Source organism: Poeciliopsis prolifica, unplaced genomic scaffold (genome assembly GCF_027474105.1).
Source record: "Poeciliopsis prolifica strain line A6 unplaced genomic scaffold, Auburn_PproV2 SCAFFOLD063, whole genome shotgun sequence".
Classification (NCBI taxonomy): Eukaryota; Metazoa; Chordata; class Actinopteri; order Cyprinodontiformes; family Poeciliidae; genus Poeciliopsis; species Poeciliopsis prolifica.
Window position 1 is genome coordinate 629,042 of NW_026562438.1, and position 23,824 is coordinate 652,865.

The following is a 23,824-nucleotide window of genomic DNA, read 5'->3' on the forward strand; positions in this document are numbered from 1 at the left end:
AGTTCAGTTTACTTTGTTCCAGTTTGGATCTGGGTCACTGCTGACCCTCAATGCCATGTCGGTGCAGATCGAGCAAACAGGAAGGGGGAGGGGCCACTGTCAGCCTCTGACCTTATATGGAAACTTTCTGTGCATCTAGAAACAAATGAGAATATCTAACAATATAGAATTATATTAAATAATTAATATATCTCTCATTTCTGGATGATTTATCATTCAGTCGTTTGGAGGCTTCAATTCAAGATACTTGCAATGAATCACTGAATATCGAGTTTTGATCAGTTATGATCAGTTTTGATCAGTTATGATCAGTTTTGATGAGTCATAAAGTGAATTTGAGATATCTCTCTGTTCTGACTGTAGTCATAATTCTAATTCAAGATGAAAATGATGCCATAATTCAAGATATTTAAAATACTTTTTGCATAGTAAATACAGATAGCCAAACAAAACTGATTTCATGTTGAAAAGGCCTTAAATCTTTGTGTTAACAGTTTATTTATTATTGTATTATTATAGCAGCCGTTTCATCGTCTATGGAATCCCAGGCATCTGAATCAGAGCCAGTGAAATGAAGCAGCTCTAAACACTTTCTGTCCTTCACTGTGAGCTCTTCTTCAAAAGTCTAAAGAATCCAACATTTCAACGTCTGTAAATCTTTTTGCAGAATTATGTGAAAGTGAAAATTTATTTTGAATATTGGTTTTTTACAGCCATTTAAGGAACCTCAAATGCTCAACTCACATTCAGGACATGGAAACTGTCCCGTCCCCTTAGTGGACATCTGTCCCCTTAGTGGACATCTGTCCCCCTAGACCTGAGACTGACAGCAGACCGGACCGGAATGGACTAGGACCAGAACCAGACCGGACCAGAACCGGACCAGAACCAGACCGGACCCAACAAAACAAGGAACCCAAGTGGCTTTAAATCCACAGGGAGGCGATCAGGGGAAGAAGCAGGTGGAGCTAATGAAGGGCTGGACGGGACAACACCGAACCCAAACCCAAATCCCAGAACCTGCATCAACATTACAGATTTTCATCTCTAAAATTTTCTTTATTTGCGATAAACTGTTGAAAACAAACATTGTTTTCTATATTTGCAGCTGAAGAAGCCAAGAAAGCAGGTCTAGGAACAGCTGACCCGGCTCCGGTTCCGGTTCCGGCTCCAGTTGCAGGTCGGCTCTACTTCTTTATTTCATTTAAATATGCAAAGCACTAGTAAAATTTCATTCAGACTCAAATATTCCCACCATCTTTGTTCAGTGATGTGCAGCCGCTGCTCTTCAGTCACAACTACAAAGTTTTTACTTTTTATCTGATTCTAGTTTTTCTACTCAGCATTCAAGCTGCTGGGATGTTTTAGCAGAAATCTGTCGGTTCAAAGCTGATACTTCAGCATGGACTGCAGTCTGACGGTGCAGGAAGTGAAAGGTGATGATCTGATGCTCAGTCACAGCCGGCAGAGGCCCAGTCATCACAGCTGCCAGGCTGCAGCAGGGCAGGACGCTCTACTGGTTCAGTCCGACCCAAAGCAGCTGGAGCAACAGGCCTGCAGGTAAAGCATGAAGCTCCCTGACCAACAGCGAGAAACATCAAGTTTCCACCAAGTTAGAAACGCCTGTGAGGTCGGCTGAGATGGATGGAGCTGAGATCCAGACGGACCTGATCGGGTCCAGACAGACGGTTCACCAAGCAGACATGATGGCAGGAATGACCTAAAGTGTCACCATTTGGTCACATGACTGAACAAAGGCTGCTGGGAAATGATGTTTTATAAGGAAAACAGAGGCTTTGTGACATTAACCCTCCAGACTGAATTCCTCCTGTTGACGTGGATTTTGTCAGAAACTAATGTTGTTTTTATTGCTGCAGTTGTTTTTCCTCAACAGGCAGACGAAGCTTCAAATGCGTCTCTCAGTGATGGTGAGCTCTTCTGCCTTTTCCTGCTTAAACTCGTTGACTCATCACGTTAATACAAAAGAACAATGAGAAATGTGAAAGCAGCAGAGAGCAGATTATTTCCACATACCTTTATAAACGACCTGCTGCTGCTGCTGCGACAGAAACATTTCACTCCTCTGTGTAAAAGCCTGAAAATGTTTTCTATGCTGTCCATTCAAAATGACAAAGTGATTCTGTGACCAGAGAGCATTTCTGATGTTTTCTTTCAGACATTGACTTGCGGTAGAATCTGCACTGAAGGACATTCCAGGACCAAATGGTGGAGCTGGACCAGGACCCTGTGGACCGTCACAGTGCAGAGGATGTTCACTTTTAACCTGGAAACAATCACATGAGGACGAATTGTTGAACTTTAATAAAAAACGTTTTAACTTTGAATGCCTGTTTATTAAACATAAATGTCCCATAATGCCTTTTCTGTCTTCAGTTGGATATTATTTCCATTAGAACCTGTTTGATAAAGTCACAGTCTCTCTTTAGGCAGTTGCTAGATTAATTATCTAAAAGGTAATTATTTAAACATAGCTTTGTTAGCTTTCTTCTGGCTGAGACTCTTTGGCTTTAACGTCGATTTCTCTGATGTTTCCCATTAAAAAGCTTTCAGGCCTCATGTTGGACAGAAATGACTAAAAATGCATCAGAAGTTTATTTGATAATTTGCACTGAAAAAAATGGGAATAAAAAATATGAATGGAGTTATTTGTGTGAAATGTTTCTGAAGTTCGTCCTGAATTTGTTTGGAAGTGGTTCCTGTTTGGATCATGAGCCGCTTCCAGACAGCGCCCCCAGCAGGTCATTCCTGGTATTTTCCTGAGAATCTCCTTGGTTTTCTCCACGGCCTGCAGGCAGAAGGTCTGCAGCATCAGATCCACCAGGTCTTCGGGTTCTGCGTTCTCCAGCTGAGCGGCTGCGATCCTCGGCGGAGCGGCTCCTCCGTCTGCTCTGCAGGCCGACGACTCAACGTCCTTCAGGAAAAACCGGAACCTTTTCAGTTCCTGCTGCTTCAGATCTCTGATCACTTCCAGAATCTTCTCTCTGTCTGAGCGCAGGGAAGCCGCCTGGCGACATGGAAACACAGTTCAGGAAATGAAATCAGTTTCGTTGCATCTCTAATTAAATAACATCTGTATTTATTTTGTAGAGTGGGAGAGTTTTTGCCCTGACTGAGCAAAGAGCAATGAGGGAGACTCTGAGTAATTTAAAACCAGAGGAGAAGCAAAGGCAGAAAAATGAAAACAAAAGCAGTGGTCAGGAAATTTAATACAAACTCAACAAACCAGAAGGTCTGGCAAACATTTATCCAAAAATGAAACCAGGATAATGACTCACTTTTTGCATGAGAAGAGACGGATGAGCATCCATGTGATGATTCACTGAGGACAAAACAAACAGAACCTGAACTATTAACAAAATAATCACTTATTTTCCTTTAATGAGCCGTATAAAAGTCACCATTGTGTGAAAAAGTGACACCAGATGCTCCACCTGCAGCTGAAACGAGAAGAAATGTTTGATTCATTTCTTTCTGTCCTTTGTTGAATCTCCAGAATGTTGATTCATTCTTAACACTTAGAAATGAATCTAAAACCCAAAATTATCTGCAGAAATGAAGAATCTCGTCTCTTACTTTCTCCGTCCTCAGTTTTTTGGTATTCATCTGAAATTCAAACAGGGAAAATAAACTATGAAAGTGATGAATGAGAGTCAGTGTGAGTGTTTGAGCGACCTTTTCGAAGTGTGCACTTCCACACGGTGCTGGCTGCTTCGCTGGTGAGAGTCTCATCTGGAAGTCTGTGTCTGGATTTTTAATGTACACTTCAAAGAAATTTGGCCTTTTGGGGTCAAACCTGAGCTTTAGTTTCTGTTCACAGGGACGGAGGGAAGGATTGGATTTACTGAGTTAAAATGTCTGTGATATTGAAGATTTGAGTCTCATAAGGATTCCCTCTCATTATCCCTGCACACATGATCCCAGAGAGCAGAAATCACAACACAGTAACAGAATCACAGTGACTGGTTCAAAACAGTGAAACATCTTTCTGCACTGAGTTAATGTAAATTAAAATAATGTAAGAACAATAAATATGGCTGGAGTTACATCACTTAGCAGCTTTACAGTGTTTTTTATTTTATTTCATTCTCTTATGAATGTTTTTGTATCTATGCAAGACTTTATAATTTCTTCAAATCTAATATAACATATGATGATCAGCTTATCAATGCATTCGATCAATAATGGTTTCCTGACAGCTTTGGCTTCATCTTCATTTAGTAAATTATGTGGAATCTGCTGTTCTGTTTGAAGATTATTTTACGGTTCACAGACAAACTTAGATTTAACAAACAGACACACATTTTGAAGACCAGCTATTATGATCAATAAAGGATCAATGAAGGTTATTGGAGAACGGAGGATGTTTGGTTATAACCTGTTAGAGCTGATTTTGCTCAGCTCCATCCTCCTGTCTGCAAGACATTGGCCTAATTAAAGTAAGATATTGATTGCTCATAAATATTTTATACTGAAACAGCAGAGCCAATGAGATCAGGTTGTAGCTGCTGCATCTTTCCACTGTTGGTCTGAAATGCAGGATTAATATCAACATGAACTGGACAGTATCATAGTAAACATACACATATGGAATCGTACCTCAGGACAAACTTCAGCCGTTTCCAGACCGGCTGTGAGGACGAAGGCATCAGACATTTTCAGAGGCACGTCTGGATCTGGCTTTCGGATGACTTTGTATCCGTAAGATTTTTCCCTTTGGTCCATTTCCTCCAAGCAAACACAATCAACAACACAAGTTGATCATTTATTTATCATAAAAATCAGGATAACACCTAAGATTATCTTAGACAAGCAGATTACCAGATACAGATTAAAACAGAATAATCTTAATTTCCATGTTTCTCAAACAGCTAAAAGTTGTGAATCTTCTAAGTGAGTCAGATGGATGAGAATGAGTTCATTATAAGCCAGAGAAATATTTAATATGACTCCAGACATATCAGCACGTTGTATGGATTACAGACTTCAACAATGTTATTTAAATTTACAAAGTGTTTGTCAGTAATTTGGGTTTAAAAATATGAATGTCTAATTTAATTCTGAAGATGCAAGAACCAGATGCGACCAGCAGGGGGAGCCCCTAACACTAAGAGACTGAAATGTTGAGTTCTGGCCAACAAACATGCAGAAAGCATTGAAGCTGCACTGGTCCAGGTCCAGGTCCAGGTCCAGGTCCAGGTCCAGGTCCAGGTCCAGGTCCAGGTCCAGGCTGTACCAGTGCAGCCTGGAGCTGGACTGGTTCTGGTCCAGACTGCACTGGTCCAGGTCCTGGTCCAGGTCCAGGTGCAGGTGCAGGTGCAGGTGCAGGTGCAGGTGCAGGTGCAGGTCCAGGTCCAGGTGCAGGTGCAGGTGCAGGTCCAGGTCCAGGTCCAGGTCCAGGTCCAGGTGCAGGTGCAGGTGCAGGTCCAGGTCCAGGTCCAGGTCCAGGTCCAGGTCCAGGTGCAGGTGCAGGTGCAGGTGCAGGTGCAGGTGCAGGTGCAGGTCCAGGTCCAAGTCCAGGCTGTACCAGTGCAGCCTGGAGCTGGACTGGTTCTGGTCCAGGCTGCACTGGTCCAGGTCCTGGTCCAGGTCCAGGTCCAGGTGCAGGTGCAGGTGCAGGTCCAGGTCCAGGTGCAGGTCCAGGTCCAGGTCCAGGTCCAGGTCCAGGTCCAGGTCCAGGTCCAGGTCCAGGACCAGGTGCAGGTCCAGTGCAGGTCCAGGTGCAGGTCCAGGTCCAGGTGCAGGTCCAGGTCCAGGTCCAGGTCCAGGTCCAGGTCCAGGTGCAGGTCCAGTGCAGGTCCAGGTCCAGGTCCAGGTCCAGGTCCAGGTGCAGGTCCAGGTGCAGGTCCAGGTCCAGGTCCAGGTCCAGGTCCAGGTCCAGGTGCAGGTCCAAGTCCAGGTCCAGGTCCAGGTCCAGGTGCAGGTCCAGTGCAGGTCCAGGTCCAGGTCCAGGTCCAGGTCCAGTGCAGGTCCAGGTCCAGGTTCAGGTCCAGGTCCAGGTTCAGGTCCAGGTCCAGGTCCAGGTGCAGGTCCTGTCCAGGTCCAGGCTGTACCAGTGCAGCCTGGACCTGGACTGGTTCTGGTTCAGGCTGGTGCTGCCATGTAAACAGACCCAAAGGAGAAAAGAGTTTCAGATCTCAGATAAACTGGTGACTCTGGGCTCGTCTTGCGTCCCGTTTAAGGACAGACGGCCTGGGAAACTGAGGGTCTAAGTTTGTTTGTGCAGGACTCAGGAGTTTCAGTGTCCATCATCCATCATTTGTAATGTTGAAATCAAAAGTGATAATGGCGCTGGTACAATGAATGCTAATGCTAGTATGTGTGCTACACACATAGAGTTGCTTTGGATGATAAATCATTTGGTGTTGACACATTGGCATTGGTACCACTCAAGGCTCGGACCGGCCCTGGAGAGGCAGTCACCAAGCTCGGCTCTGCTTCAGCCAGAGTCCTGAACCGGGCAAAGTCCTCCAGGCTCAGCAGCTTCAGGGTTTCAACCAGGATCTGGCTCTCCTCCATCGTTCCAACCTGGAGAAAAACACCAGAAATTCACCATGAATGCTGCAAACTGGATGTTTTACGCAGCATCACAGTTTCAGTGACACAGATTGTTTATGAATCAAAAGTTATGAGTTGATTCTTTTTCCTCTCAGGTTTATTAATAGAACAGTTTCATGTTCTATCAATGGAAAGCACCCTGATAAAAAATAAATATACTAAGTATGTTGAACTTGAGGATATTCAGCTCACTGTAAGTCAGGCTAATCACGAATTTACGTCACTAGAGTAGTTTCAGCTGAAATAATGGATCCTTCTGTGTTCTGCTAAACTGATGCGTTTGCAGCAAAAAATACCTTGAAAATATCCTGATGAAGCAGATTTCCCCTGCAGCTGCTCCTCAGAAACAGTCCAACAGAACCAGCTCCCTGCTGCTCCACCGGACCGACCCACTCCGGTGGGTTTCAGGCTGCTGTGGAAACCTGCTGCGTGACGCGCTCTGCGGTTCAGCCGGTTCTGAGGAGAAACTGGACCTCCAGGAGAAACACAAACTTTTCTCACGAACAGAACAAACTGTCAGAGTTTCAGATCTGCTGGTTTGGCAGACAGACGGCCGCTTCTGCAGGAAGGGCGACCAAAGCGCGCCTGACTAAAATAAAAGGGAGTGAAAAGAGATGAGGACGTTTTGTTTAAGAAAAATGAGTTTTGGATCAGGAAGCCAAACACTGAACATATTTATGCTTTTAGATTTTCAAAGGGTAAAAATGACATTTTTCCCCTTTTACTGGTTAAAGTTGGAGGAAGAGTTTGCAGTTCAACCGGATGTTGTGGCTGAGCTGCAGATCCTCAGAAGCTCCTCCTCTCTGTCAGGTTCCGGTCAGCACTTGATCTGAACACCAGTCTGTGTGAAACACCAGGCCTGAGAGGCGGCAGTCTGCAGCTCCTCCAAAACCCGATCCTGACGTGAAATGAAGAACCGCTGCAGGATTTCAGAGACGAAACTCCAGCAGCAGGTAGGAGATGTTTCCTTCTTGGACTCATTCATGTCCAGTAACCGCGTGCAGCGCTTCCTGCCGCATCCACACCTCCACACATTCACTTCCGCATCACCTGCAGGTCTTCATCCTGGTCTTTTCACCAGGATGAAACATTTTGTTCTCGTGTTTTTCACAACGCGTCGCCGCCCGCTTCATTTGCATATTGCTGACGTCAGAATAAAGGAGTGAACTGCAGAGCAGATGATTTATTTAGTTTCATTTTCTGGTTTCTTCCGGATTCATCAGATTTTATTGTTTTTATTTTAAATCTGAGCAGAAAGAGAAGAAAAGAGAAATCTGACTTTGATCTTCGTGTTGGGATTTATTCATAAAGTTGTTTTGATTCATTTTTATTTTTCATTTCTGTTTTGGTCCCATCATGAAACCAAGAAACATTGAGTTAAAACTCAAATACATCCATCCATCCATTCATCATCCATCCATCATCCATTCATCATCCATCCATCCATCCATCCATCATCCATCCATCATCCATTCATCCATCCATTCATCATCCATCCATCATCCATTCATCATCCATCCATTCATCATCCATTCATCATTCATCCATCCATCATCCATCCATTCATCATCCATTCATCATTCATCCATTCATCATCCATCATCCATTCATCCATCATCCATCCATCATCCATCCATTCATCCATTCATCATCCATCATCCATCCATCCATCCATCATCCATCCATCATCCATCATCTATCCATCCATCCATCCATCCATCATCCATCCATCCATCCATCCATCCATCCATCATCCATCCATCCATCCATCCATCCATCATCCATCCATCATCCATCCATCCATCCATCCATCCATCCATCCATCCATCATCCATCCATCCATCCATCCATCATCCATCCATCATCCATCCATCCATCCATCATCCATCCATCCATCCATCCATCCATCATCATCCATCCATCCATCATCCATCCATCCATCCATCCATCCATCATCCATCCATCATCCATCCATCCATCCATCCATCCATCCATCCATCCATCATCCATCCATCCATCCATCATCCATCCATCCATCCATCCATCCATCATCCATCCATCCATCCATCCATCCATCCATCCATCCATCATCCATCCATCATCCATCCATCCATCCATCCATCCATCATCCATCCATCATCCATCCATCCATCCATCCATCATCCATCATCCATCCATCATCCATCCATCCATCCATCCATCCATCCATCATCCATCCATCATCCATCCATCCATCCATCCATCCATCCATCCATCATCCATCCATCCATCCATCATCCATCCATCCATCCATCCATCCATCATCCATCCATCCATCCATCCATCCATCCATCCATCCATCATCCATCCATCATCCATCCATCCATCCATCCATCCATCCATCATCCATCCATCATCCATCATCCATCCATCCATCCATCCATCCATCCATCCATCATCCATCCATCCATCCATCCATCCATCATCCATCCATGATCCATCATCCATCCATCCATCCATCCATCCATCCATCCATCCATCCATCCATCCATCCATCCATCCATCCATCCATCCATCATCCATCCATCCATCCATCCATCCATCCATCATCCATCCATCATCCATCCATCCATCCATCCATCCATCATCCATCCATCCATCCATCCATCCATCATCCATCCATCCATCCATCATCCATCCATCCATCCATCCATCCATCCATCATCCATCCATCCATCCATCCATCCATCCATCCATCCATCCATCCATCCATCCATCATCCATCCATCATCCATCCATCCATCCATCCATCCATCCATCCATCCATCATCCATCCATCATCCATCCATCATCCATCCATCCATCCATCCATCCATCATCCATCCATGATCCATCATCCATCCATCCATCCATCCATCCATCCATCCATCCATCCATCCATCCATCCATCCATCCATCCATCATCCATCCATCCATCCATCCATCCATCATCCATCCATCATCCATCCATCCATCCATCCATCCATCCATCCATCATCCATCCATCCATCCATCATCCATCCATCCATCCATCCTCCATCCATGATCCATCATCCATCCATCCATCCATCCATCCATCCATCCTCATCCATCCATCCATCCATCCATCCATCCATCATCCATCCATCCATCCATCATCCATCCATCCATCCATCCATCCATCATCCATCCATCATCCATCCATCCATCCATCCATCCATCCATCATCCATCCATCCATCCATCATCCATCCATCCATCCATCCATCCATCCATCCATCCATCATCCATCCATCCATCCATCCATCCATCCATCCATCATCCATCCATCCATCCATCCATCCATCCATCATCCATCCATCCATCCATCCATCCATCATCCATCCATCCATCATCCATCCATCCATCCATCCATCCATCATCCATCCATCCATCCATCATCCATCCATCCATCCATCCATCCATCCATCCATCCATCCATCCATCATCCATCCATCCATCCATCCATCCATCCATCCATCCAACCTTATATTGTCTCTTTTCTGATATTTGAAAGTTAATTTGAACATTTTCCTCTCAGTTTTAAATCTTTCTCTGGTCTTTTTATGTTTCTCACCTGAGCAGGTGGAGTTGATGGAGTCCAAGGTGGAGCTGCTGCTGGTCACTCTGGGTGAGCTGAGTCCCAGTGAGCTGGTGACCTTCAGTGACCTCCTGCGGAGACGGCGCTGTCTGAGGCCCGGTGAGGTTCAGCAGGCGCTGCAGGCAGTTGTGTGTTCGTTGGTTCTGGTCGGCGGCTGGCGGTCCGTGGAACTGACCCGGCAGGTTCTGAAGTCCATGAACAGGACGGATCTGGTCGACGCCATGCAGGACGGCAGCTCCACAGCCAAAAGTACGGAGACTCAACATTTACAGGATAAAGCAAGAGATGCAAACTGTACATATAATAGTTATTCTGTTTTCAAACTTTATTTTTTAGATGTTTTCTTTTCTCTCCAGAAAACGTTTTGATGATCATCTGTCTGCAGAAATCCACAGAGTGAGTGACTCACCTGATCTGTGTGATGCTGCAGATAAAACCCTCATGATCATCATAATTGGGTGGCGATAAAAATTAATATTATTGCAACTATATTACTGTTGTTATAACAATAGAAGTTACTTCTATTTCTTACTTGTTTGGGACTCATGTGAGACTCATTAATATTCCTACTTTGGTTTGATGAACAGTCATAAAAGGCTGAGTGGTGGATTAGAGTCGCATGCTGACCATTTACTAAAACTGACTTCTTTATACATAAATTTAAAACAGAATGTTTATCCTGCAGAAATATTTAGTATTTTCTTTAAATTTACCAGCAAAACAATTCAACTGCTGAGTTTCTGCAGTAATGTGATGAAAGAGGCTAAAAGCTGTTTTACTCCATGCATGCCGACTGCTTTGGATTTATATGTTTAAATGTAGTATATGTCATGTAAAATGTTCTATTTTATAATTTAAGATACATAAATATATTTTTTGAGAAGTCAAAATTATATCAAAAAGGGGAATAATGTTTTTTTTGATTATTTGTATTTTGAGGGTTGAAGGTTTGATTAAATTTGAGGATAAATAACGTTAGAAATAAACCAAACCTATAGAGAGATTTGTTTGTATACTTAAATATTTGATTTCTCTAATTCTGTGTTTTTGATCACAGTTTGATTCCAGACGATGTTCACAACAGAATTTTTCAGGACAAATATTCAGTTTTATAAATTTAATAAGAGTTTCTTCCTTCAGATAATTTGTACTTAATTTGTTCTAAGTACAAATTATCTGACCAGTAAACACAAAGGACCTTGACCAGTTGCAGCTGATGGGATATTTCAGGTGTCCGCTGTGGCCGTCATGAAGGACCTGCTGCTGGAAATCCTGACGGACCTGAAAGACGTCGAGTTCTGCAAGTTCAAATGGTTCCTGCAGCTGACGCAGTTCCAGCAGGTTCTGCCTCAGATCCCATGGAGCAACCTGCAGTTTTCAAACCGCACAGAATTAGTGAGTATGATGTGGAGCAGCTGCGGCGATCGGTGCCTGGCGCTGACTCAGGAGGTTCTGATGGACCTGGACAGATCGGACCTGGTGGACAAGCTTCCTCTGGACGCTTCCAGCTCTAAAGGTAAAGTCGTTTACAGAACAGCACTGGATTTCTTTACAACAACATATTTTGAAAATAGACTCTTTGTCTTATTTTGTGTTTTTATTGCAAAATTAGAGAGAAATTCTGCAGTTTTAATTAACTCTAAACTGAAAAACTGACCCTGGACTCCAGATCTGCCCAAAGGTTGAGTTTAAATATCTGCAGTAATTTTGCACCAATATTCAAATGTAGAGTTGGATCATTTTATTATTTTTTTAACTCATTATTAGCCAAATAAATATTTAACTTGCTTGCTAAATATTTTCCTCCAAATTAAATATTTATTTTGATAAATAAGTTAAGTAAATGTTTATATTCAAAACTATGCTTTTAATATTCAAATGTTTATTTTACAAACTAAATATTTAGTTCATACTTTAATAGTTGGCTAACTAATAAAATATTTAACAAGTCAGGTAAATATTTAGTTGCATATTAAATATTTATTTTGGAGCAATTTAATAATCCTAACTCAGTAGTTTCTACAGAAGTCTTTATTTTGCAATGTTTTTAGTTTCAAAAGCTCAACTTATTGAGCTCCAGCATATTGAATTTAAAAAACAGAAGTTATATCTTTCATTTCCTCTACAATCTAAATATAAACTTTTAGGCTACAAATGTTTAAATTTGAGGCCTAAATGCCTGGATCTGTGATCTGCAGGGAAACTTTCTTTGATGGATTTTTGGCCTGAACTGAAGCAGAAAGTGAGTCTAACCTGATCTGACTGGCTGTCAGCCTGTTGTGGTTCCATCTCTTCCTGATCTGAGGCCTGAAATGTTTCATCAGGTAAAACAGATGGAGTCTGTCATAAAGATGCTGCTGGAAGAGTTTGATGATCTGACCCTGCAGGATGTAAAAGATATCAGAAACACCCTGAGCTGGGATTTGGATGACTGTCCTTATTTAAGCATCTATTGGAGGCTGCTGGCCATAAATGCAGACCTGCAGGAAACCGTGCTGCTGCTGGTGCAGACGTTCAGCCAGCGTCCGGTGGACAAGATGCAGGAGCTGCTGTCCAGAATGCGGAGGCCCGATCTGGAGTTCGCTCTGATCAAATCCACAGAAAGTGAGACAATAAAGTACAATAATAACACTCCATCACGTTACAGTCGAGATTTAATGACATTAATGTTTTTCCTCTTCGTCCGTTAGAGAAATCTGTTGTGGGAAAATGGAAATCCGCTCCGATCCAGAAGGTGAGAAACAATCCAGATCAGAGATCCAAATTTATCATTTAATTCACAAGATAAATGTTCATTTTGAAATGTTTTATTTGAAAGCTAAATATTTAGTTTACTAAGAAATTTAGCTCCAAAATAAATATTTTATACAACTAAATATTTTATTAGTTAGCTAACTATTTAAGTATGAACTAAACATTTAGTTTGTAAAATAAACATTTGAAAATAAAATGCTTAGTTTTGAATATAAACATTTACTTAACTTATTTAACAAAATATTAAATTTGTAGGTAAATATTTAGCATGCAAGTTGAATATTTGTTTGGCTAATAATTAACTTCAAATTAAACATCTACTTGGGAACCAAATATTAATAGTTAAACTAATTATTTAGCTTCCTTTCTAAGTATTTAATTCACAAACTAAGCATACAGCTGGTGTTTAGTTGGTAGATTAAATGCTTAATGTGTTGCACTTATGGAAGGTTTCCATGTCATCTTGTGTTTTTCCTGCTACCCATTTTCAACCTGCTATTTTACTGAACGATATCTGACAGTTTATTGCTTTTAGTTATTCATTGTTTTCCACTATTGGACAGGTTATTATTTTTATATTTCTCATTCTGATCTGCTGATATTGAAGTTAAACCTGAAATCAGTCCGGTTGTTGTTTTACAGTGTAACATGGCAGAACCTGCTGGACCTCCTGCTGTTCTGCCTTTTCTTGACATTTTACTTCAGGGGACAAACTACAGGTTGTCCTGTGATTTTCCTTAAATTAGTTTTATCATTTCAGTGATTCTTGAGGACAGGGACAAAGCAGGTCCTTTGGACAAAGAACAAAATTTGAATAAAATATTCAGAAAAAGTAATTTATTCAAATATGGGACTAAACTAACCTGCATGTTTTCCTGGTGGTTGATGAATGTTTTTTATTTTAAACATTGCAGCAGGTGGACGGTGCCTTTAAAATCTCTTGTCCTGGAGCAAAACTCAATACATTCTAATAGCATAAAACAATAAATGAATAGTAAGATAAAATATCATGACAACTAAGTATAAATATTCAATAAATGATTATAAAAGTATCCATAAATAAACAATTAAAAATTATTTTCATATATTTTTGAACTCCATTGAAATGTGTCCCAAGTTTTTGTCAACACCATCAGACATGAATAGAATGTAAAAACCATCAGGCATTATTGGGGCATCAGAACTGAGGACCCCATGACCTCTTCCTGTCTCCTTTGGACTCAGCAGCTCCAGTTACTTTATGTTATTCTTTAGTTTTTTCTTCTGGTTTATTCCTAAGTTGTTGTGTCAACATTTTAACAAACAATTTACTTTAGTGTTGATTCTAAAACTTCATGTTGAAATAAACGATGATGCATAAAAAATACACTTAAAGGATCTCAGCTGGGAAAAGCAATGACATTAATATTAATACATTCAGTCATTAGTTTCTGTGAAAAAGCATTGATTTATTAGTGCATAGTTACCAGGTGGCTCAGGTTCTGCTGGACCGGACTGGACCTGATATCATCCTGAACGTTCCAGGTGGCAACGATGGCGGCTGTGAAGAATCTCCTCCTGGAAACCGTCGACCGGCTGAACCCGAACGGGTTCCAGGAGTTTAAACGCTTCCTGCAGCGACGGCCGGCCAGACCAGTTCCCTCACACCAGAACCTGGAGTCCGGCAGAGATCCAGAACAGAACCGACCTGGTGAGGGTGATGGTGGAGGAGGAGGGAGCCGGGTCGGTGGAGAGAACCAGGAGCATCTTCAGGGTCATGAACAGAACCGATCTGCTGCAGATGCTGCCAAGGAGCCGAGCCGGGATGAAAGGTGACCGACGCCGGGTTCTTCTGGGTTCTGCTGGGTTCTGCTGGGTTCTGCTGGGTCTCCTGGGTTCTTCTGGGTTCTGCTGGGTTCTGCTGGGTTCTGCTGGGTCTCCTGGGTTCTTCTGGGTTCTGCTGGGTTCTGCTGGGTTCTGCTGGGTCTCCTGGGTTCTGCTGGGTTCTGCTGGGTCTCCTGGGTTCTGCTGGGTTCTGCTGGGTCTCCTGGGTTCTGCTGGGTCTCCTGGGTTCTGCTGGGTTCTGCTGGGTCTCCTGGGTTCTGCTGGGTTCTGCTGGGTCTCCGGTTCTGCTGGGTCTCCTGGGTTCTGCTGGGTTCTTCTGGGTTCTGCTGGGTTCTTCTGGGTTCTGCTGGGTCCTGGGTTCTGCTGGGTTCTTCTGGGTTCTGCTGGGTTCTTCTGGGTTCTGCTGGGTCTCCTGGGTTCTGCTGGGTTCTGCTGGGTCTCCTGGGTTCTTCTGGGTTCTGCTGGGTTCTTCTGGGTTCTGCTGGGTCTCCTGGGTTCTTCTGGGTCTCCTGGGTTCTGCCAGGTTCTGCTGGGTCTCCTGGGTTCTTCTGGGTTCTGCTGGGTTCTGCTGGGTTCTGCTGGGTCTCCTGGGTTCTGCTGGGTCTCCTGGGTTCTGCTGGGTTCTTCTGGGTTCTGCTGGTTCTGCTGGGTCTCCTGGGTTCTGCTGGGTTCTTCTGGGTTCTGCTGGGTCTCCTGGGTTCTGCTGGGTCTCCTGGGTTCTGCTGGGTCTCCTGGGTTCTTCTGGGTTCTGCTGGGTTCTGCTGGGTTCTTCTGGGTCTCCTGGGTTCTGCCAGGTTCTGCTGGGTCTCCTGGGTTCTGAGTTCTGCTGGGTTCTTCTGGGTTCTGCTGGGTCTCCTGGGTTCTTCTGGGTTCTGCTAGGTCTCCTGGGTTCTGGGTTCTGCTGGGTCTCCTGGGTTCTGCTGGGTCTCCTGGGTTCTGCTGGGTCTCCTGGGTTCTGCCAGGTTCTGCTGGGTCTCCTGGGTTCTGCTGGGTCTCCTGGGTTCTGCTGGGTTCTTCTGGGTTCTGCTGGGTCTCCTGGGTTCTGCTGGGTTCTTCTGGGTTCTGCTGGGTTCTGGGTTCTGCTGGGTCTCCTGGGTTCTGCCAGGTTCTGCTGGGTCTCCTGGGTTCTGCTGGGTTCTTCTGGGTTCTGCTGGGTCTCCTGGGTTCTGCTGGGTTCTTCTGGGTTCTGCTGGGTCTCCTGGGTTCTGCTGGGTCTCCTGGGTTCTGCTGGGTTCTTCTGGGTTCTGCTGGGTCTCCTGGGTTCTGCTGGGTTCTTCTGGGTTCTGCTGGGTCTCCTGGGTTCTGCTGGGTTCTGCTGGGTCTTCTGGGTTCTGCTGGGTCTCCTGGGTTCTGCTGGGTCTCCTGGGTTCTGCCAGGTTCTGCTGGGTCTCCTGGGTTCTGCTGGGTCTCCTGGGTTCTTCTGGGTTCTGCTGGGTTCTGCTGGGTCTCCTGGGTTCTGCTGGGTTCTTCTGGGTTCTGCTGGGTCTCCTGGGTTCTGCTGGGTCTCCTGGGTTCTTCTGGGTTCTGCTGGGTCTCCTGGGTTCTGCTGGGTTCTGTTGGGTCTCCTGGGTTCTTCTGGGTCTCCTGGGTTCTTCTGGGTTCTGCTGGGTCTCCTGGGTTCTTCTGGGTTCTGCTGGGTCTCCTGGGTTCTCCTGGGTTCTGCTGGGTTCTGCTGGGTTCTGCCTCATAACTTTGACCAAAAGCTGCTGCAGGTTGGAGAAACGTTTTAAAATGTAAACTAATTATTTGTCCTTGATCTAATCATACAGTAATACTGTAAAAACTACTTGGCATTGATATAAAATCCCATTTTCTATAAAATTTTATGTCCCATTGATCAAATCAGTTGTTTTGTTTCTGAACAGATTTTGCTGATCTGAAAAACAAACTAAAGAGGCCATTACATCATTACATCGTTACATCATGACATCATTACATCATTACATCATGACATCGTTACATCATGACATCTTTACATCATTACATCATTACATCATTACATCTTTACATCATTACATCATTACATCATTACATCATGACATCATGACATCGTTACATCATGACATCCTTACATCATTACATCATTACATCATTACATTGTTACATCGTTACATCATTACATCATTACATTGTTACATCGTTACATCATTACATCATTACATCATTACATTGTTACATCATTACATCATTACATCATTACATTGTTACATCGTTACATCATTACATCATTACATTGTTACATCATTACATCATTACATTGTTACATCGTTACATCATTACATCATTACATCATTACATCATTACATCGTTACATCATTACATCATTACATCATTACATTGTTACATCGTTACATCATTACATCATTACATCATTACATCATTACATCATTACATCATGACATCCTTACATCATTACATCATTACATCATTACATTGTTACATCATTACATCATTACATCATTACATTGTTACATCGTTACATCATTACATCATTACATCATTACATCGTTACATCATTACATCATTACATCATTACATTGTTACATCATTACATCATTACATCGTTACATCATTACATCATTACATCATTACATTGTTACATCATTACATCATTACATCATTACATCGTTACATCGTTACATCATTACATCATTACATCATTACATTGTTACATCATTACATCATTACATCATTACATCATTACATTGTTACATCGTTACATCATTACATCATTACATCATTACATTGTTACATCATTACATCATTACATCGTTACATTGTTACATCATTACATCATTACATCATTACATCATTACATCGTTACATCATTACATCATTACATCATTACATTGTTACATCATTACATCATTACATTGTTACATCATTACATCATTACATCATTACATCATTACATCATTACATCGTTACATCATTACATCATTACATCATTACATCATGACATCGTTACATCATTACATCATTACATTGTTACATCATTACATCATTACATCATTACATCATGACATCGTTACATCATGACATCGTTACATCATGACATCTTTACATCATTACATCATTACATCATTACATCTTTACATCATTACATCATTACATCATTACATCATTACATCTTTACATCATTACATCATTACATCATTACATCATGACATCATTACATCGTTACATCATTACATCATTACATCATTACATTGTTACATCATTACATCATTACATCATTACATCATTACATCATGACATCGTTACATCATGACATCATTACATCATGACATCGTTACATCATGAAATCATTACATCATTACATTGTTACATCGTTACATCATTACATCATTACATCATGACATTGTTACATCATTACATCATTACATCATTACATCATGACATCATGACATCATTACATCATTACATCATTACATCATGACATCATTACATCATTACATCATGACATCGTTACATCATGACATCAGTACATCATTACATCATGACATCATTACATCATGACATCATTACATCATTACATCATTACATCGTTACATCATTACATCATTACATCATTACATCATTACATCATTACATCATATCATCCATTACCCGGATGTGTGAAACTGATATTTGGTTCGTATGAAACCATTTTTCATACCTGGAGAAGATCCAGTTCTAATAAAGCAAAGACCAGAAACCAAATTATTTAATCTCTTCTTCCAGCCTGGTGAGGATTTCTGTCGTGGTTAGAAACCAAGATGCGGACAGATTACAGGGAGAGAAACCACAGAGCTGTGATTTATCAGCAGATTAGTTCTGGATTAAACCTGGTGCTGGTTCAGGGTGTCTGAACTTGTCGGCTCGTTTCACCTGCAGAGCTTTGATAGGGAGCCGGGCGTTGAGCCATGTGGTACACCACAACAACAGATCCAGAAGGCAGAGGAACTGATGATGAAGGTTCTGCTTGATGGGAAACCCAGAACGATAACATTTAATAACTGTATAAAATGAGAATTGTGAATGTTCTGGTCCGGTTCAGGATTTTAACTCTCCTGCTTCAACGTGTTTCCAGAAGAAACTTCAACAAGTGTGGATTCTGTGGATTGTGGAAGTGTGGAGGTAATCTACGTGTTTTCTAGTCCTCACCTTTGACCCTGTGTTTAATCTATATAACATGTGAAAGATCAACATGTGGGATGATGTGGTGCAGCAGGACTCCAGCAGCTGGACCAAAGTGGACCCTGAGCTGGACGGGACGTCTCCGGATGAAGATCCCACTTACAGGTAAAACCTCAGAACCTGGAGGTCAGCAGGTCAAACTGTGACATCATCACCTCAAACTTCTTCTTCATGTTTGGTTTCAGCCTCCAGTCTGCAGCGGGACACTTTGAATGCAGCGTCTCTGGTCTGCGTTGGGTCTGCAGGGAGAAGGTGGGCTTTCGGTACCGGTTCTGCTCCTGGGTCGGACACATGGAGAGGATGGAGAGCAGAGGATACCGGCCTGCTGGACCTTTGCTGGACATCTCTGTCCTTACTGGGAAGGTGATGGAGGTGCAGCTGCCACACTGGGTCTGCACCGGTAGGACAACATCATGAAAAACATGATTTCTGTTTTCAGAACCGATCCAGAAGTTTCTCACAGAGTTTCTGTTTCTGCTGCGTTTCAGACGATGTTCCTGAGTTACTGAAGAACTTTGCTGTCCTCCATGTTGGCGACTGTGGAGATGTTCTGGAGAAAGCGACCCGGGTCACAAAGACCCATGTCGGGTTAACAGAACCAGTTTTCTCTTTGCTGGGAGCTCTGAGAAATCTTTTCTTTTCTCCAAGAATCATCTGCAACACATTAATTTACTACCAGCCCAAAACGTCCTACCTGAAGATGCACGTCTACCTGATTCCACCGGATCCTGCTCTGAAACAGGTGATTGGTTATTTATTTCATTATATTCTTTATTTATCCATATTAAATCATTTTTACATTTAAATCTGTTTTAATAATTAAACAGACAGCTTGATAAGGAAGGGATGGAGCATATTAATAATAATAATGATATAAAACAAAAATTTATATCATTATTATTAAATTTATTAGATTTTATATCATTAGAGATGTTTAAACATGTTTTAATCCAATAAATGAAAACAATCACAGATTAATCCAATCCCACGTCTTCTTGTTAAATCCTGCAGCATCGACTTTAAACTTGAAGTTTTAAATAAAAACATCTGAGCTGGAAAGATTATTAAAACTTTGTTTCTGTGATCAGAGATGTTTAGTTTTAACTCCTCAGTTCTTAAACTGATTTAATGTTTAACGGCACCAATACAAGCTGAACGCTCAGTTTAGATATTAATCATATTTACAGTGATGAAAGGGTGAAACTCCGGTTGATATAAATCCAGACTTGATTTCTTCATCATTATTCTCAGGTGAACTTTTATTTCAGCGGTCCCATGATGCTGAACATTTCAATATCAAGGATCTTTTTTACTTTTATGAACTTCCTCATTATGGAACCAATGAATATCATATAATTTACAGTATTTCCGTTTCTTTGCAACATGGCAGCAGGTTGTTGCTGTCACTTCCTGGGAGAGAGGACTCTCTTCTGATTGGTCGTCAGTGTGAATCACTGACTAGTTTCAAGCTCTTTGGGTTCCTTTGGATCAGATCAAGAGTTTCACAAACCATTTAACATTTTATTGCTTCAGTGTTTCTGTGTTTAGTTAAAAACACCTGGGCTGCTTTCTGGTTTCTGTCCTACAGTCGGTCCACAGGAGAGAATCCTCCAAGGGATACGAAGAAATCATGAAGCCCCGCCCAGACAAGCCTCTGAAGATGGACCGTGGATTCAGCCTCCAGGCCACCGTAGAGACGGCCAGAATCCAGCCACCGGTACCGTTTGGACTGGAAGGCCCACATACTCAGGCGAACATCTCTCTGTAGAGACTCACACAGATGGACTGCAGACTCTGACCTGATACCGAGTTTCTGTCACAGGAAACTGAGTTCACATGCAACCGGGTTGGATCCGACCGTGAGCGGATCCGGTCAGCACAAACACAAAGACGTTAGCGTGACTCTGACTGACGGCTCAGCAACACATTTACTGGCATTCATTCAGATTGTGGGAAATGAAGGAATTTATGAGAAACGCAGGCGATGTTTACGATCAGCGACCAAAACCTGAGCCAATCACAGAACAACACACAACACCTGAGTGTGTGGGAACCTTCAGTTTGGGAACCTTTTGTTTGGGAAACTTCTGTTTGGGAACCTTCAGTTTGGGAACCTTTTGTTTGGGAACCTTCGGTTTGGGAACATTTAGTTTGGGATTCTTCAGTTTGGGAAACTTCTGTTTGGGAACTTTTTGTTTGGGAACCTTTAGTTTGGGAACTTTCTGTTTAGGAAACTTCTGTTTGGGAACATTCAGTTTGGGAACCTTCTGTTTGGGAACCTTTAGTTTGGGAAACTTTAATTTGGGAACCTTCTTTTTTGGGAACCTTTGGTTTGGGAACATTCTGTTTGGGAACCTTTAGTTTGGGAACTTTCTGTTTGGGAACCTTCTATTTGGGAACCTTTGGTTTGGGAACCTTAAGTTTGGGAACCTTTGGTTTGAGGAACTCACGTTTCGTTTCAGTCCACTTTGGTTCTGATATTTTAATCCCAGAGTGAATCTGGTGTCATAATCCTTAATCTGCAGGTTGATTTTATTCCCTGAACCGTTTTGACCTCAGAGTCAAAGTGACTTGTTGCTTCACAGGAAATCACTCTGAGGCCCGACAGCCAGGATCCAAACTTCTACGAGGTTTTTATTGAGAGTCCAGACGAAAACTTCAACCTGGAGCTGCTGCAGACTCATTCAGAGAAAGTTTGGTTCTGTGAGATTAGGAAAGGTCAGTTTATGTCATAATTATGACTTCTGGAAACTTTCAGTCTGAACTTCATTCAGCTCGTTGCCTCAGCTTAATAATTTATGTTTCACATTGAGATTGTTTCTGTTCTTTATTTCTTAGATGATCATCCTAAATCTGGTTCCACTGGAGGTGAGATGCTTCATTTATTTACAAAAAATCTGCACTGAAGGATTTTTATGATTGAAATGACATTTTATGAAGATATTAATCAATGATCATCTGAACTAGTTGGAAACAAACAGAGTCCAGTTTGACCTGCGTCACCTTGATGTTACGAAAGGAAACTACTGGCTGTATCTTCATCATAACTCAATTTATCATCAATATTTCTGTGTTTTTGTCTGTCAGGTGGAGGATGTTCAACAGAAACTGTTACTGTGAAGAAAGAAGGTATGAAATCATAGAAACCATCGTTCTGCATGTGAATATTAAACAAAACTGACAGTTTTCTATATTAATAAATTAACAACTTGCATTTACATTCAGGCTGTCTAACGTACAGAAATCAGTTTTTTTTTTAGTCTTTTTCTGTTTTTCATCAGAGGAACATTTTGTGGACAAACACAGAGAGACACTGATCCAGAGAGTGAGGAATGTAGAACCCGTCTTAGATGGACTTTTACAGAACAAAGTTCTGATGGAGGAAACCTACGACAGGATCCGATCTCTGCCGACCTCTGAGGCTCAGCTGAGGGAAATCTTCTCCTGCCTCAGAGCTGCTGACGAATGCAAAGACATTTTCCTCTCCATCCTTCAGGAGAAAGAGCCACACCTGATCACCGACCTCCAGAGGAAATGTTGAGGAGGAACCAGGGCCGGACCTAAAGGTGGCCCAGGGGGTTCTGGTTCCTGCTGGCATGGCGTTACTTTTTACTGAGTAGAAACTGAAACATTTCACCATTTTTAAAGGTTTTCATCAGCTGATATAACTGAGGTCGGCTGCATCTTTTTGTTTTTATGTCTCATTAAATGAAGCATTTTAATGAAACCAAATATTGGAGATGATTTTATAAACTTCAACTCATTGAGTTTCCTTTGGTGACAATAACATTATTATTGTAATCATTATTGTTATAGTTTGTGACATGTTTTCATCAAAACCAGGTTGTTAAAGTGGAACCGTGATGAAAGGTGTTGGTCGGGTCCAGACTGAAGTTCTGACCGACTTCCTGTCCAGGATTTGAACAGCCAATCACATTCTGCCACAACTAAAGAAATGTTTTTCAGAGCAGCTTGGTATAAAATCACAAAATCTAAAGACAGATTCAGACTTTAGAGGCTAAAACTGGATCATTGCAAACAAACAAAGTGACATAATATTAAAATATCAAAACAAAAGATCCTTTAAACCAGCAGAACTGATTCATTGTTAAGCTGCTGATGTGTTTCATTGTTATTGTGTTTGGTGAATATTGGCATCATTATGATTATTAAAGAAAATGATCAAGCATGTTGGTTTTTGAAAACAATTTCAACATGAAAGCAAATTATTAAAATATAATAAAGACAAAAGAAAAAATAGAATGAAAAATATATTTTCATATTCAATTAATCTGTGACTCATCACAGTATGTTACAGTGGAGCTAACAAACAGGCTGGTTTACAGCATAGAGAGACTTAAATAGATCTACCTGCTGGTAGATCTGTTCAGGTAGATCTGTTCAGGTAGATCTGTTCAGGTAGATCTGTTCAGGTAGATCTGTTCAGGTAGATCTGTTCAGGTAGATCTGTTCAGGTAGATCTGTTCAGGTAGATCTGTTCAGGTAGCTCTCAGCAGGTAGATCTGTTCAGGTAGATCTGTTTAGGTAGATCTGTTCAGGTAGATCTGTTCAGTTAGATCTGTTCAGGTAGCTCTCAGCAGGTAGATCTGTTCAGGTAGATCTGTTCAGTTAGATCTGTTCAGTTAGATCTGTTCAGGTAGCTCTCAGCAGGTAGATCTGTTCAGGTAGATCTGTTCAGTTAGATCTGTTCAGGTAGCTCTCAGCAGGTAGATCTGTACAGGTAGATCTGTTCAGGTAGATCTGTACAGGTAGATCTGTTCAGGTAGCTCTCAGCAGGTAGATCTGTTCAGGTAGATCTGTTCAGGTAGATCTGTTCAGGTAGATCTGTTCAGGT

General features: G+C 42.1%; 3 protein-coding genes across 6 annotated transcripts; 2 read left to right on the forward strand and 1 right to left on the reverse strand.

Moving 5' to 3' along the window:
• Positions 1–2,594: 2,594 nt before the first annotated feature.
• Positions 2,595–6,537, reverse strand: LOC129380001 (uncharacterized). Its single transcript, XM_055060967.1, has 4 exons — positions 6,389–6,537; positions 4,618–6,097; positions 3,297–3,624; positions 2,595–3,025 (listed from the first exon to the last, which is right to left on the reverse strand). Exons 1-2 carry the CDS (start codon positions 6,535–6,537, stop codon positions 5,068–5,070), a joined length of 1,179 nt encoding a protein of 392 aa, XP_054916942.1. The 3' UTR covers positions 2,595–3,025; positions 3,297–3,624; positions 4,618–5,067.
• An 869-nt stretch (positions 6,538–7,406) lies between these two features.
• On the forward strand, positions 7,407–14,660 carry LOC129380002 (uncharacterized). Its single transcript, XM_055060968.1, has 9 exons — positions 7,407–7,529; positions 10,197–10,490; positions 10,549–10,608; positions 11,443–11,728; positions 12,411–12,454; positions 12,537–12,816; positions 12,903–12,946; positions 14,491–14,592; positions 14,634–14,660. The coding sequence occupies exons 1-9, from the start codon at positions 7,485–7,487 to the stop codon at positions 14,658–14,660; spliced, it is 1,182 nt and encodes a 393-aa protein (XP_054916943.1). The 5' UTR covers positions 7,407–7,484.
• LOC129379989 (NACHT, LRR and PYD domains-containing protein 1b allele 1-like) lies at positions 14,610–23,156 on the forward strand. 4 transcript variants are annotated; one of them, XM_055060951.1, is made up of 10 exons: positions 14,610–14,777; positions 18,863–18,909; positions 19,001–19,074; positions 19,155–19,369; positions 19,458–19,711; positions 20,558–20,686; positions 21,555–21,687; positions 21,808–21,837; positions 22,057–22,098; positions 22,230–23,156. In XM_055060951.1, exons 1-10 carry the CDS (start codon positions 14,666–14,668, stop codon positions 22,508–22,510), a joined length of 1,317 nt encoding a protein of 438 aa, XP_054916926.1. In that variant the 5' UTR covers positions 14,610–14,665; the 3' UTR covers positions 22,511–23,156. The 4 variants fall into 4 exon arrangements, with proteins under 4 accessions (XP_054916926.1, XP_054916929.1, XP_054916928.1 ...); XM_055060954.1 differs by having other exon boundaries at positions 22,251–23,156; XM_055060953.1 differs by having other exon boundaries at positions 19,004–19,074.
• Positions 23,157–23,824: the final 668 nt, after the last annotated feature.